This window comes from Thermobia domestica, chromosome 2 (assembly GCF_964235325.1).
Source record: "Thermobia domestica chromosome 2, izTheDome1.hap1.1, whole genome shotgun sequence".
In the NCBI taxonomy this organism is placed as follows: Eukaryota; Metazoa; Arthropoda; class Insecta; order Zygentoma; family Lepismatidae; genus Thermobia; species Thermobia domestica.
In genome coordinates this window covers 256,892,238-256,908,816 of record NC_137455.1, presented here as the reverse complement: position 1 = coordinate 256,908,816, position 16,579 = coordinate 256,892,238, and the positions used below count along the sequence as shown (strand labels likewise).

At 35.9% G+C, this 16,579-nt stretch overlaps 1 protein-coding gene across 4 annotated transcripts in view; it reads left to right on the top strand.

Annotated features, from left to right (window-relative positions):
- Pal1 (Peptidyl-alpha-hydroxyglycine-alpha-amidating lyase 1) overlaps nt 1-15,723 on the top strand; it is a 560,006-nt gene extending 544,283 nt beyond the window's left edge. For all 4 annotated transcript variants that reach the window (XM_081748611.1, XM_081748613.1, XM_081748612.1 and 1 more), the window contains 2 exons: nt 6,286-6,447; nt 15,250-15,723. In XM_081748611.1, the coding sequence (XP_081604737.1) occupies nt 6,286-6,447; nt 15,250-15,443 (356 nt within the window). In that variant the 3' untranslated portion in view covers nt 15,444-15,723. The remainder of the gene's footprint in view (nt 1-6,285; nt 6,448-15,249) is intronic.
- The last annotated feature ends 856 nt before the right edge of the window (nt 15,724-16,579 follow it).

Here is a 16,579-nt window from a genome sequence, read left to right as displayed (position 1 = left end):
CAAAAACTGCAATGTTCGACAATTTTGTTTTGCATTTCAGTTGATTGATTTTTGCATGCAATAAAAATGGAAGGTACCGTCCGCAGCAAAAAACTTGCAACATGAGCATGTAAGTTTATCGTGAAATGACGGAGTCCTTTGCTCCAAAATAAGTGTGCGGGGGAGGATGCCGAGGTTTCTCCTGGCGTAATTCGTGCCACTTAGACGTTATGTTGATTTCCTGCGCTGTTAGGCATAGTTTCACAATAAACTTACATGCTCATGTTGCAGGTTTTCTGCTGCGGACTGTACCATTTAACACGAATTTTACCTACTTTTTCTCATTACAGAGACATCTATCTCTTATAAAAACACATTTTAGATAATTTTGTTGCGTGGATTCAATTTCCAAAAACTAAGGTTCTCATTTGCAATTTCACCATTTTTTCCCAATTCAGAGGAGGGAGGTTGTAGCGATAATTTTCTAAGAATTAGATTTCCTCCTTTGCATTAAGTCACTTTTATTTTAATCATCTTTTCCTCTGCTGCATCGTTCTCGAGCCGTGGAATAATAAATGCCCTCTGTGATTTCCTATATAGTTTTGTTCTGTTCATTTATCTCAAATCGTTTTCATATTAGTGGTACTGGACGTTTTATCTGATACAGGGACCATGTCATGGCGGCCAATTTTAAAACGGTGATCCATATGAAAAATGTCTTGCCACAACACTGTTAAGTGCTTATAGAAATATCACTCGACTCCATTCCATTTAAAATTTCAAAGTTGGGCCATGGGCCTCCATGAAAGGCAGCCCTGGGGTCACCACAATATCATCATTCAACGTACCCCATACCACTTTCCTGTTTCACTTTTTATTCTATTCATTTATCTCCAACCGTTTTCTCACTAATGGTACTAGACGTTTTATTTGATATAGCCACCATTTCATGGCTATTTTGAATATGGTGACCGATATGAAATTTTTTTTGCTCCAACGCTTTGAAGTTTTTAAAGATCTATCAAACGAGGTATCACTCGCCCCATGTTTCTATTTAAAATTTTAAAGTTGGGCCCTGGGCTTTCATGAAGGGTGGCTCTGGGGCACACCACGATAACACCATTCGATGTGCCTCATGGCATCTCCTATTTGAGTTTTTGTTTGGTTCATTTATGTTGAAACGTTTTCGAGATATTTTCGTGGAAAGATTAAAATGGGCCACCCTATATATATATATATATATATATATATATATATATAAAATACTAAAATTTATAACATACTTTCTACAATAAGATATCTATAGGAAAAAGGAAGTTGATACCACTTCCCCTGTTTCACCATCCAAAGTCTATGTGGGACCAATTAGTCCCACTTACGATGTGCAATTACACAATATTGTTGTTTTTGAATTTCTTATTTATTTGACTTTTTACTTAATTAAGAATTTAAATCCTTTTTATTCAGTTTAAGTATTTTTCATTATCCAGAAAGATTAGGCTTACCATCAACTGAAACTCCTATCCATACAACTTTAAGTTCAGTAATTTAGATGAAATTATTTCCCGTTTAAACTTCCCGTGCCCTATTAAGAACAATCTTGTAACGTTAAATTAAAGGATAAGTATTTTAATAGCAATTTTAAGTGTTGTAATTTACATGTAGTATTTTGCCACTGAATATTAAAGTCCCTATTAGTAAAACGGGACGTTAAACTACTCCCAGCTTTATCACTCGCCTCAAATTTTAGTGGGAACACAAAATTTCAAGTGACACACCGATTTCTGCACATACATTTAAATTAGACAACTTTAGCAACTTTTAAGTTCCTCTATTGAACAAAAATGCATTTTCATTTTACTTTTTAGAAACGTTGGAAACTACATTAACAAAAAAATGGGTACTTACCAATGAATCCTCCCTTGTAGCCAATAGCCATTTTTTTGTTAATTTTGAATATCCCTCCCATGCGTCCATGTAATTATAGTTGGAAACTACACTTTACTTTATAGAAAAATAATTTTACTGTTATTTAACTCCACTTAATTGACACTATTGAAAATAGCAAAATAAAATTTATTTCACTGAACTTAATTTCTCGCATATAACTATTTTAATCTTTGGAATACACCATTGTATTTGAACCCTCGTTCTGTGTTAAAGGAAATTAAATGATATACGTCAGTTTAAGTTACACTGAATGTAAACCTAATGTATTCGGAGCATTCCATAAAAGTAGTTTCCATTAACAAGGAATTACTACTGTCTCATAATGAACTCTTAATTCTTCCACCGTACTCACTACCTCCCGCACAACCTGGCTCGCACTAAGCAAAGAGGATAGGCTTATCCACACCGTTGCCCACGCAGCAGATAAGACACGAGCGAAAACAAGGCATTGCTACTCTTTCCTGTCACCTGCAAATCATAGTTTGTGCAATGTTATATAAAGTTTTTTTTTTTTTTCAAAGAAAAGAAAAAAAAATATTTTTTCCCAAGAGATTAGTAACCGAATTCATAGAAATTAATAGATGAATAAACATTTTTTCTTTGATATATTTCCCTGTCTTCGAAATTATGACAAACATTACTTTTTCGCTCTTTCCATTACATCTACACGTTACAAATTATCACGCTGCCGCTTAAAAAATATTAAAAAATCACTCAACGATATTCTTCTATTATAGATCTCCACAATTTTAGTTCTGTTGGATTCTAATGATTATAACTTTTTAAATTGTCTACAAATAAGACTGTAATGACCTAGCGTAGATCATAAATCAAGAAGCAGGATACGCAAAGTAGAACAGTTTCACAGAACAAAATATGAATATATGTTCGGAAATTGCCATCGTTGTATACTTATTTATTATTTGAATTTACGTGGCCTCAAAGTATATTTTTCATTTTATCCTGGTCCACAGCGCTTGTAAGTTGCTCATTACTGGCTTAGATTACCTATGACTTTCCTGTTCTGTAAAGTATTCGCCACAAACTCCACATGAATTTGAAACGTATAATTTACCCTGTAAATGGTGAGTACAATTTGTCTCTAGATTGATTATAAACTGCCGTTTGATACAATGTTCTGGGTAAGCTTTAAATAAATTCTACGAAATCTGGTGAACGTTTTTGATAAAGGAAAATGAAAAGGGAGATGATTGATTTAGTAGTACGCTAACTTAACGTAAAAATGTTCTTTCGTAGTGTTCTTTGAAAATTCATTTAAAGGTATTATTTAGACTTATTATTTAATGTAATTAGTAAGATCAATTTTATATTTGGCTTTTGTAAGATCTTTCACACAATGGTTAATCGAAATTAAATATGTTTTACAGATTTTCAAACTATACTGTGCAGAAGTTGGAGAGTCTTATGGAACAATAATGTGCGTCCGTTTGTTGGCAGATATCAGAGCAAAAACTGTTAGAAATAGCGAGTAACAATTTTTTGATATGAATTTAGCATTCCAAGATATATACCTTTTTCAAGTCAATGAAAGATGAATTTGAAGTGCGATAGTCGTTACCGCTTTACTGAAACCAGAAGTGGTGAAAACGGTAATAGTTAGCGAGAAACTGCTGTTTTATGTAGGCTGAACGTCTCAACAAGGTGTTCGGTTTCTTATTCTTTTGTTGAAATCGGGAGTGGTGGATTTAACAGCTTCTGATTTGAATTTGGGTTCTCATAGAGCAAGAACGGTACGAAAGAGAAATAATATGAATTCTCCATTCCTATATCAAATTGCATCTATGTCCTTATTTCTATACCAAAGAAGGAATTAGTAGTTCCATTTCCAGTTTCAATATTGATCGTTGTAGAGCAAAACCTGTAATAGGTACGAGTATTGAGAAACCGTTTTCTGATATGCCTTTAGTGTCCCAAGAATAAATGCTGTCTTTAGCATTATCATTATACTTAATATCGGAAAACTACTACTGGTTTCATTATGGTCTGCATGGAGTAAAAACAGGGAGATATAATGAGAAATATTGTTTGATATGGATTCAGCGCCCCAAAATAGACCCCACAGTTGGAGCTTCCATGTCACTTTTCCTCTTAAAACTGAAAGTGATGACAGCTGTAAGTAGCGAGAATATGAATATATACAGGGTTCATTATGAGAGTAATGAGCATTGTTTAAAAAAAAAAAAACTGTTTTATTGTTCCGATTGTTACAGATCTTTAAAATTCCTCAAAATACGCTCCTTCTGCATCGATACACTTCTGGAGACGTGTTTTCTACGCCTTGAAAGCATCTTTAAAGTCCTCGGCTGGAATGGCTTTTAAAAACCTTGTAACATGGGCTTGAATCTTCTGCATGTTTCCTATAGTCCCAATGTTTTCCTTTGAGGTGTCTCTTCAAACGGGGAAACAAAAACGAGTCACTAGGAGCCAGGTCAGGACTATAGGGGGTGGAGACCACTGGGGTTCTGCTCCGGGCCAGGAAGTCGACGACGGTGAAGGCGGTGTGACTTGGTGCATTGTCATGGTGGTTTCATTGAGTCTTTGATGTCACTTCAAACGCGGGCGACCCTGCGTTTCAGTCTCTTGAGCACTTCTAGATAAAATCTTGCGTTGACAGGTTGTCCTGGTGGCACAAACTCGAAATGGATGATTCCTCGAACGTCGAAGAAGACAATGAGCATGGTTTTGCCTGTGCTCATGTGCGCCCTTTTGGGGCGGAGGGAGGATGAGGTGTGCCACTCCACACTCTGCCTTTTGGATTCTGGATCGTATTCGAACATCCAGGATTCGTCTCCAGTTACGACCGAGTCTAAAAGTCCGGATCACTTTCACACAATGCCAACAACTCATTGCAGCGCAAAACTCGAATTTCTTTTTGTTCGTTCGTCAACACCTTCGGCACAAGCTTCGCACAGACTTTTCGCATTTGCAGGTCCTCGGTCACTATCCCATGTACCGCAAATGTTGACATGTTTAGAGTGTCCGCGATTTGTTGAATGCTCACACGCCGGTCTGAGCGCAATACTTCACGCACACGATTAACGTTGTCGTCAGTTCTGGCCGTTGTTGCGACCTCCTCCCGACCCTCCTTGAACGACTTGTGACATTTTTCGACCTGGGATCTTGACAAACACTCCTGCTTGTAGGCCTCTTTCAGCATCTGGTAAGTTTCCATAGCATTCTTACCCAACTTGACGCAAAATTTTATGGCGTAGCGTTGTTCGAGCGAACCCTCCATCGCGCCGTGTTACAACTTGTAAAAACGTGCTTCACGCGGATCGACATCCACACGCTGTCACTGCTTGCAGCAGACTGACTCCGGGCGCATTTGGAAGGACAGACCACCCACTACTTTTTCTGCGCCGGTAGCGCGCGCTGCGGTGGATTGTTGAGTCAGGGTAGCATCAAGCTCATTACTTTCATAATGAACCCTGTATATACTAAACTCGGAAGCAGTAGAGATTATTACTGCTTTTGGTTTGATTATTGACCCAATTGAACGAAAATGGCAAGAGACATTAGAAGCGGTTTTCTGATATGGACTTAAGTCTCAAGAATTGGCTCCATTTCCTCCCTTATCCGTCTGTTGAAATTGGCTTGCTTTTAATAAGGATTTAGCATCCCAAGAATAGACTCTGCCGCTGTTTATCATGTTTTGAAACTGAAAGTGAACTTGCTGTTCTGACATCGAACTCACAAAATAGACTTCATCGTTATCTCTCTATTGAGACAATCTACCACTTCTTGTAATACTGAGTCCTGATAGAGTGAAAACGATAAAATGTAGAGACATAAGTTTTAATATGAATTCAGTATCCCAAGAATAGATTTCGCCGTTATCCATCCATCTATTGAAAGCAGAAATACTGGATTCGGTTTCATTGTCGATCTCCATAGATAGAATGATAAAAGATAGCGAAGAATATTTTTTGTTGTTTGAGTGTCCTAAGAATACGATCGTTTTTGCCCTTATTCCATTGTTGATATCTGAAGTGGTGTATTTAGTCATTTTCGGTCTCTCCATAGAGAGAAAACTGAAGGACAAAGTGAGAAATTTTAATGTTTCCTACAGATTCAGCGTCTCAGGAATAGATTCCGCCTGTACCCTTATCTCTATTAAGAACAGAAGTGGTGGATCTGTAACTTAGTTTCGATATTGGATCGCCATAGTTGGAATCTCATGATTTAGTACAAGAAACAAACAGTAATTTCTGATAATAGGAATTAAAGAAGTGTTTATGTAAAGTTTTGTTAGTGTGATTATGTATATTTCTTATGTTTTCATGTGTGTATATGTATTATTAGCGTCATTTTGTGTATATTTCTTTTTGTTTTCAGGTGGTAACAGCACCAGTTTCCAGGCCGAAACGTTAAAAATGAACCCAAGTAACCTAAGCAAACAGGGTCTGACATTCTCGATGGAAATACTGATAGCTGTAGTTTTGACTGTTGTAATTAATGTTATTGTAATAGTGGTAATTCTTCGAGTTAGGAAAAATGGTAAGCTTGATTTCTGGATAAACCCAAAAAGTATTTATAACCTCTCTTGTATTTTCTTGTAAAGTTAAGCAAACATGTTAAATGTCGAAATTTCGCTGACATCTATCAGTATTGTCAAGAAATAAGTTTAAAAAGGTTTATGTGATTAAGATATATTAGTATAAGATTATTTATGTATACTTTTTCCCTTCTAGAAATTATTTATACTAGTGATTAAAAACTATTCCCGCTACACATCTTAAATCTTGGTGTTATTAGTGAAGACAGTGGAGATGTCAGTGATTGTATTCCTATTTCTGTCCAAAGTACCCACGGTCGAATTTAATTTTGGTTTTATTATTCAAATGAGGATGATTTCATATATCTGTTTTTCTATAAATGATTATTTTATCAATGTTGGTGAGAGGTACAAGGATTAAGTGAATTTAGTTTTCAAGTTAAATGGCCTTAGTTGATTGATTGAATACGAGTTTTAATGTCTCTTTCGACATTGAAAGTATATGATCCGTGGACTTACAGCTTATCGTCGGTTCCTAACCGCATGAGCTCCCTTATCTACCACGCAACATGGCTGTTGTTACAGGGTTTGAACCAAAAATTAATGTAATACAGAAGATTGCCTACGATAAAAATAGTTGACTTTGAATCACTTACCTGGCTAGTAAATCATCCTCCTCCACCACCGATTGTGTTTGATGTCACTGCTACGGGTCCGAACGATCGCCCGGCAGCATAGTTTCCACAATAGCAAACTTTTGCGTAGAATGTGAAGGAAAATGACTCGCCATACTGCTTTAGGAATTTCCGAAGATCCTGTAAAGTAAGCACGGGGTTCACGATTTTCACAGGGATAGGAGAAACTGGAATCACTTGAATTCCCATTTCTTCTGCCTCCCTTGCGTAGAATGTTTGGGATGATCGAACAGTATGGTTGAAGATTTTATCTATTTGGATTCATACGTTTGTGGTCTCGTCTCGGTATAGGCGAGGTATACGTGCTATACAGAGGGCCTATTACGCTCCTGGAAATAAGCTTCGTTGTCTTTGGTGTTGGAAGGCACTTCGAAGAGAGACAGCGTTGCCCGACTGCAATATCCCACCAGGGCCGTGCTGGGATACTAATGAGGGCGGTGGACAAGTCTACTAAAAGGGCGCCCATACAAACGGGAATATATATATATATATATATACAGTGAAACCTCTACTAACGGACACCTCTATAAAGCGGACACCTCCCATAACGGACATATTTTGTAATCCCCAAACACTGTAATAGGAAAAAGCACATTGGCAAACCTCTCTAAAGCGGACACTCTCTAGTACGGACACGGACAGTCTTTCCTGTCTTTTATAGGTATTATGTACCTCCGTATTACGGACACTTTCTCTAGAAACAAGTTGAAAAGTACAGTAAAAAATAATACTTTTTTTGTGATTCATACGTGTGTCGGCAAGGAAGCACATGAGGTTGTGACAACATTTTGCCTCCTCAACTGTGTGCTCAAGAGGAAAGATCTAGGTTTAACAACATCCTCATGTTCTTTGCTTGCATTCTACTACTCTCACCCAATCTCACAAAAATGATTGACAGTTGCCCGCCGTTTGGGATGATAAGTCATTCTACTGTCCGCTGGAATTTCTAACTAAGCAAAAGACAAGTTTGGTATTTTTTTGTTCGCGGGTACGCATATTGTCTCAAAAGTCATTACTGGACTGCAATTAACTCACAAATTAAAGCAATACACCGAAAACGTAGTAAGTAGCAATAAGTGTAAAGTGCAGAGAGCTATAACATTTTATTTCCATGTTGTGCCTCGAACATAGAGTATTGGTTGGCGCAAGATAATGCAGGTACAGTAACATTTTGGTAATATTCGTACATACATGATTCATGCAAAAATATTTTTCTAATTCCTTGTACTAATTTACGTAGGAAGATATTGAAACCTCTCTAAGGCGGACACCTCTCTATAGCGGACATTTTTTTATTCCCCACGGCTGTTCGCTTTAGAGAGGTTTCACTGTATATATATATATATATATATATATATATATATATATATATATATATATATATATATATATACAGAGAGAGAGAGAGAGAGAGAGACTTTGAAAGAAAGTATGGGTGCCATTTTATATCAAAATCACCATTAAATTTGTTTTAGTATTAACGTAAATAGCTAACCTCGTATCGAAATCCTCTTTACTACAGAAAAACTTTTTATTTCCTGTAATAACATTTCTGTCAAATAAAAAGAAGCTAAATGTATCAACAACTTATATAGCACGCCTATGGACGCAGGAGGCTCATTGCCGGGTTTACAAAAGCTCTCCATTGATTTCTGTCCTTAGAAAACTGAATCCATCTACTTTATATTTCAATCTCTTCGAGGACCATTTTAATATTGTCCTCCCATTTGCGCCTCGGTCTTCCTAACGGTCATTTTCCTATTTGGAATTCCAGTTACAACTTCGAAAGCGTTTCTAATTTCTTCCATTCTGGCTACATAGCCTGACCATTTGAGTCTCCTAGACTTGATGACCCTAACAATGTTTAGTAAACGGTATAAAATTATGCAGTTCCTCCTTATGAAGTTTCCGCCTTTCCCCATTCCCGTTCCTTTTGGAGTTCGAATATGGTTTAAGAATCTTGTTTTCAAATACTTTCAGTCTGCGATTTTCCCTCAGAGTCAGTGACCATGTTTCGCAACCATACAGCACAACAGGCATGATTATCATTTTATATTTTGAGCTACAAATTTCTCAACAGAATTAGTAACAGCAAAAGATTTTTAACTGAATAATAGCACGAAATCTCTGCTTTCAGTTGACATACATTTTTTTAGTGATTATGGTTTTGGTCTGTTAATATTGATCCTAGATATTTGAAAGTATCCACTTTGTCGAAAGAAAATATTATTTGGCATTTTAACGCATCCATAAAATGCAGTATTACGATCCCGACAAACTTCCATTTATTTAATTTTCTCTGCATTTACTTTTAAGCCTATATCCCTGCAAGCGTTAATTAAGATTTCTGCATTCCTTTCTATTATTCAATCATTACCTATTAAATTTACATCATCAGCATACGCCATAACCTGACAAATACAATTCAGCTCTAGGACCTGATTACTATCTTTGATTTTCCTTATCGTGTTCTCCAGAACAAAGTAAATAATAATGACGACAACGCATCTCCTTGTTTCAGATCATTCTCAACGTGAAAGCTCGTGAACAAGAATTTCTCTACCCGAACCTTACTTTGGGATTTATGTAAACATATCTTAATTAATTTACCTTTTTCGGTGTTGCAAATTCTGTAAGCATGTTGTACAATGTTTCCCTCCTACCAGAGTCTAAAGTCAATAATTGATGTGCCAGGATGTTGTATTCTCTAATTTCTTTTCAAGTATTAGTCGAATGGTAAATATCTGGTCGATAGTTGATCGATTTTACCTAAATCCGTTCTGATAATCTCCAATAATTTCATCTACGTATGGGGTCAATCTTGCTAATACAATGTTTAAGAGGATTTATTGGATGTTGACAGAAGAGAAATGCCTCGATAATTATTAAATCTGTTTTGTTGCTTATCTTCTGAACTGGAACAATGATTGATTCTCTTCACTCTTGTGGTAATTCTTCCTTGTTCCAGATAATGAGAATGAGTTTGTGTACCTTGCTCTACAATTTTCCCCCTCCAGCTAAAATTAAGTCAACCAGAATTTTGTCTACACCCGGAGATGTGTGTTTATTTTTTTTTTAAATAGCGACTTCTATTTCTGTCTGGTTAGGTTCTGGAATATACGGTTATGCTGCATGCAATTCACTTTCTCCACGCGCATTAGTTTTTGGCTATGTGTTAAGCAAATCGTCAAAGAAATCTTTCCATCTATTTAAGATGCTATCTGTATCAATGAGAACTGTTCCTTTAGGTTTCTTTAATATATAAGCACGAAGTTGATAGCCTTTCTTAAGTTCGTTGATGCATTTATACATGTCCCGAATGTTTTTGTTTTCACTATTATCTTCAAGTTAATTAATTTTAACTTTCAAAAGTCGCGTTCCTTTGTTCTAAAAGTTTTGGAAGTTTTCTGCCAAGTGAGAATGAAATTTTATGTAGTTATTTCGTTCCGATTTTGTAGCCAACGCAGTTCCTTCTGTTTTCTCTTCTCTGCTACTTTATACATTCCTGGTTGAACCATGGTTTGTTCCTACGTATTTCTGTATGCTCCAATATTTCTTTTGCTGAAATTTTAATGTTATCTCTAATTTCAACCAAGTATCTTGAACACTAATGCACTCCGAACCTTCTAAAACCGAGAATCTATTCGACACTTCAATCTGGCTCCCCTCTCACCTGACTCTCTTCTATTTTTTAAAAAATTAAACCGCTCCGTTTTCAGATATTGGATATTTCCTTTATTCAACGATATTCTCTCTTACTATCACAATCAACTCTTCTGAACGACCGAACATCAGTTGTGCTAGACTGTTCTTTTCTGTCTACTAAAACATGATCAGTTTGAATATGTGTTTTTCCATCTGATGAAGTCCAAGTATATTTATGAATGTCGCGATATGGGAATTTTGTAATCTTCACGATAAGGTTTCTGGATATTGCACAGTTCACGAGTCTAACGCCGTTGTCACAACCTTCCTTACGCAAACATTTATTCCCTATAATCGGTTTGAAAATACTCTCTGGTCCTACCTTCGCATTGAAACCGCCTAACAGAATTTTCATATGGTATTGCAGGGGATGATCAAATACACGTTCTCTTCTTTCATAAAAACTGTATTTTTTAAAATCGCCATTCTTATTTTCTGTTGAGGCATGTGCATTTAAGACAATAATATTACACAACCGACCCTTAAGAGAAGTAAAAGAAAATCTGTCATTAACAAATTCAACCTATGCAATTGCTGATATTACGTATTATTTGTTTGTGAACGGGAAGACCTGTTTCTAGTTGGTAATTTTTAATTTGTTCCCCGTAAAAGAACGTTATATTTCCTGACTTGACTGCTCCATTTCCTTCTCATCTAACTTCCTGATATCCCAATAGGTCCAACTTCTATTTCTAAACTCATTTTTTACAAATTTTAACGCGTCTGCCCTATGGAGACTTCTTATATTTCATGTTCCAAATCTCATGTCGATTTACTTTGCGGAGTTCGTGCCAAGTTATCAGTTCTGATCCGAGGATTCTGCGAACTTATCTGAACAATCTTTTTTTACAGGATGAGGTTGTTAGCCTCCCACCAAATTCTCAAGCTGGATTATCACCCCTTGTCTGTCCGTGACTGCTTACTCGGTATATTCGCAGCTAACCTCTATATCCCAGAGGCCTTCTCCTCGATCTACAACCTGAGGACGCGCCGTGCCGTGGTGACAGGAAGACCACATTTTACGAAAATTAATACAGCTATATTTCAGAAATACAACAGGTAGTGATTATCCGAACACTGCTTTAAAACACACAGAAACAATGAATATGCTCGGATATATGGATGCATCTTAAGACTGTGAAAGATTCGATGCCTTAAAAATGGTAAATTAGAGACTAGTGTCAGTGTAGTATGCATCGTACGTTTGACTATCCGAATTATTCCTGATGTATCACATTGTTTCGTTTTATAGCTATATAACTTTATAATATTTTTGTAAGTGATTATACTGTTTACCTGTTCTCTGCCAATAGCAACTGTATGAACTTATAATACAAAACTGAAATGCACAAGAATGAAAAAAAAAAAAAAGTTATATTTTGCAGGGCACCTTGTATTCTTCAGAGATTCTGTACTACCAGTCAGTATTTGAATTTATTAAACAAAGTTGGTATACAGGATAACTAAAACCACTTATCTGTAAAGTGATGTTTCGTAGGGCGCCTTATGTAAAGGGCGCACTGTATCTTTCACGGGTTCTTCGCCAACAGTAACTGTGTGTATTTATTGTACAGAACTGTGCTATACAGAAGAGTAAATAAAATCGCTCATCTTTGATATGGTCTCGCAAGGGCGCCTAATGTAAAGGGCACACTGCACCTTTCACGGGTTCTTTACCAATAAAACTGTAAGAATTTATTACTAAAAACTTGTATCTTTATTTATACTGTGATATTTTGGAGGGCGCACCGGGACACGTCCCGGTGGGCCAGCACGGGCCTGTATCCCACCACCACTAGAAGTCACTTGGAAAATTTTCCTTGCACTGCAGCTCAAAGTCAGTACGACTCTTGTGATCTGTTTGATGGTATTGAGCTCTGTTGGTGTCATATATGTAGAGCCACTTCTCACACAGGGTACACACTCATTCCAATTGTCCTCTACGAGGTATGTTTTGTATAGATTTTTGTCGTTTCTAATCACCTTCTGGATGTGGTGCTCTGTGAAGTTATGTCCGGGTGCTTTATGACTATGCTCCGGATAGTGTTGGAAAATGTGCCTTTGCAGATACCATTCGTAAGATCAAACTTTTCTTTGTTGGGGAATTTTCCTGTTCTGATGGCGTGCACTGTACTCGGGATTTGAACAGGCTGGAACAATGTTCTTTTCACAATTTTGGATCGACCATGTACCGCAAAGGCCTATTGTCCACGTCGTCGAATGATGATAACCATATCAGCCTTGATGACGATTAAACATTTCTTTGCAGCGTTTCATTATTGCTGAATGCCTATAGTGCGCGGCGGAAAATCCACAAATGAAACTCCTTCCAGAAAAACTCTCACTTGTACCTCCATCGTTCCACAGATCGTGCTCAATTGATACTGTTATCAGGTAAGGCCCAAGTGTAGCCAGCAGTGTATCGGGACATAACAGTCGTTACATACATCGTTCGGAAGGGCCATTGAAAGTCAACTATTTTTATTATACAACCTTCTGTATTAAATAAAAGCTGGTTGTGAAGAATATATGATGGAAATAAGCGTAAAAAAAGACAAAAGAAATGAAATTGGAAGGAGACGTTGTGTATCGGAGAAAAGAAAGTAGAACATACGACTAGTTTCCGTACGTAGAATACTCTTTTTATAATCGGGTCTTTTGCTACTCCAACCCGTAATCCTTTTTTAAAAAATTTGCTTATTCTTTTTATTTGTCTTTTTGTAATAAAAATATATATTATGTAGTACAGTTTTACCTCATCCCTACTTTTGCGTGCCTGCTTCGGTGACTTCGGTGGTGTATGGATACTTAAGCAGTTTATTATTTACAGTTTTTACATTACTGTAATACTTTACAGCCTGGTCTGATATCTGTCATATTAGTGATAGTTTAGTATATTAATAGTAAAGACATGAAGTGCAAACGTGAAATTAGAGCAATGATAGGATTTGCGAAAAGTGTAGATTATATTGCATTGCATTATTAGAGTTTAGCATGAGATGTGGGCCTATAGCTGATCCTGAAATCTGAAGCACACCAGCTCCCGGAATCGAACTCAGGTATGTAGTAGGTCCTTGAATTAATAGCCAAGAAAAAGAGTATGTTTTACGTAGAGCTATGTACTGAATTAGACAGAAATATGTGCACAACGCGAAAACGATAAGAAACTATTAGAAACTTTTTAAATGTTGTTGTGGGAACGAATTTAGAAAATTAGCTGAATTGAAGGAAAAACAATGTATAAGTGCTACTAACAGTTAAAAAATATGATTAGTAGATTGTTGGAGAAGGAACTGTTTCCTGAGGGACAGAAAATGTGGTGGAAGGAAAAAAGGAAATGGTTGAAAATATAATGGACGAACAATACTAAAAGGGACTATTTTCTACTTTCGGATCAAGAACTTAGCTGAAGACGGTAGTGCATTGGAAACTTTTCAGTTTGCGGCAACTGACCTGTCTGAATTCTTTTTGCGAGATAAATTGGTACATTGTATGAAATAAATGCTGAGATATCTTAAAAGGTTTTACACTATTAATTAGTTGGCTTAAAAACTGGCCCAAAACTGTTTTGATTTTATCTACTAAGTATTGTAAATAAACTGTATTCAATTGTTACTATAATAATATATATAAAAATAATATACAATATTTTTAAGTTAAAGTACTGTTGAGAGTATTCATGGAAATTCCCTTTTTACTACGTCTGCAGTGATGATATAAATTAATACACCTATATTTATGAATACAGTAGAACGTCAGTTATCAGGATTAATTGGAACATTAATAATCCAGAAATTATAAGTATAGTGCACTGCAATACAGATACATTACTGCTGTATTCACGGCACATTTTTTAAAAATGAATTGAACAGTATAAGGAAAAGAAGAAATTAAAGACAACGACACATTTTTGATTGAATTAAAAGCGCTAGATGTTTACTTGGAATTTTGATATACAGTCGATATAAAATCAGAATATAAAGGTAATGATTTAGAGGCATTAATATTCTAATTATTTTAGGCGTCTGGGGATGGCAGTTCGAACGTGCATTTTTATCCAGATTATAATATTGGACCTCCTTGTTTCTTCTTTCATGCATCAGAGCTGTAATTTTCGATTTTACTCTCGTAATAATATACTTAAAAATTTGAGCCATGTATAATATACAGAATCAATAAGCGTTTTCTGTTAATTCTTTACAGTGATTGCAATATGTAAAACAGTTAGTTTCTCAAAGAAAATTATTGTGAAAGGTAATAATCCAGCCTTGATAAACCGGAAATCTGAGTTAACCAGTGGAATAAACGAAATTCACAGTACTAGATATCACTTTTTGTCTTTGTATATATTCACATGTGTGGATGATTATCAGCAGATGTATTATTTACTTGTTTATTTTTCAGGTTCTTTTTGTGGATATTCATTTCGTTCTAAAAGATGGAACTTTTCTAACACTTCCTCAGACGGGTTTAAATTGGGTCAGTTTTTGGACCCTCATTCAGGTTTCGAAAAACTAAATACAGAAGAAAGTGATGAAGAAGAATCCAACAGAAATCCAGAGTTGGAACCTATAACTTCTCGACATCAACATGCTTAGCATAAAGTATGAAAATGCCCATAACTGTTAACAAGGAAATGTATAGAATACGTGCATGTCTTCGTTCTGTGGTGTGTACATTGGTGTTTACGTTGTGTATGTATTGATGTACATTGTGTACAGAATCGGTGTGATATAGCCGTTCGTGTTTAATTGTTGCCTTATATTTGTGGACATTGGATATCATAAAATAAAACATGTATAAGAATGATATCACTACAGATGAAGCAATGGATGTAAATGTGTATATTATGAAAATAAAAGAGAATACACTGTATAACTTTTTTTTTTGTTTATTTTTGTATTGTTTGCGCTATTTGTGATTTCTCTAAGCAAAGATCCCAGACAATTGTATAAGTCTAGCGAAGGGGTGTACAGTTTTGGAAAAGATTAACACTTTCAATCCTAAGTCCGACCAAGACTCGGGGTACCTTTTTACCTTTTCAATGCAACTGGAGGAAACCTGAGTTTAGATCCGGATGGTGGCTAGTTGTCGGTTGCTTGGAAAATGTATTCGGATTTGAAATATATATATATATATATATATATATATATATATATATATATATACCTAGCGATGAAATTGTAAACATTTTGTAAGCTGAAAGCTGTTGTCAATCATCTTGTTTTGCGGTACTTCTCTGATGAACATTGAATGCTTCACTGAAAGTTTTGTGCTAAAATAATTCTTCTTTCTGTGTTTGGATGAACCAAAAGGATAAAGAAAAATGAGCAAATGTTCTGGATGATTAATGTTTACTAGTTTTGACAGGGAGGTTGACAATTTCTAGATATAATGATTCAGGATTCAGGGAGTCATTTTCTAGATATTCTCAAAAGACAGTCCGAAGAATTAATATTAGAAGAGAAAATACACAAAACAATGATACACATAGTTACATATCCAAAGGCATTCAATAAAAGTTTAAATATTCTACGATTTTGTTTGTTTTACTCACCTGCTGCTGATGTTGCTGTCTGCGTACAATACTGTATCAAATTGAACCACACTAAGCGAATTACTTATAAACGGTTTTCATCCTCCCCCCCCCCCCCCACACTTTCTCATGAAGCAGAGAACATGTATGTCATGAAACTTTGTAGCAGTTTCATCCAATGATAAAAAGCAAGTTTTT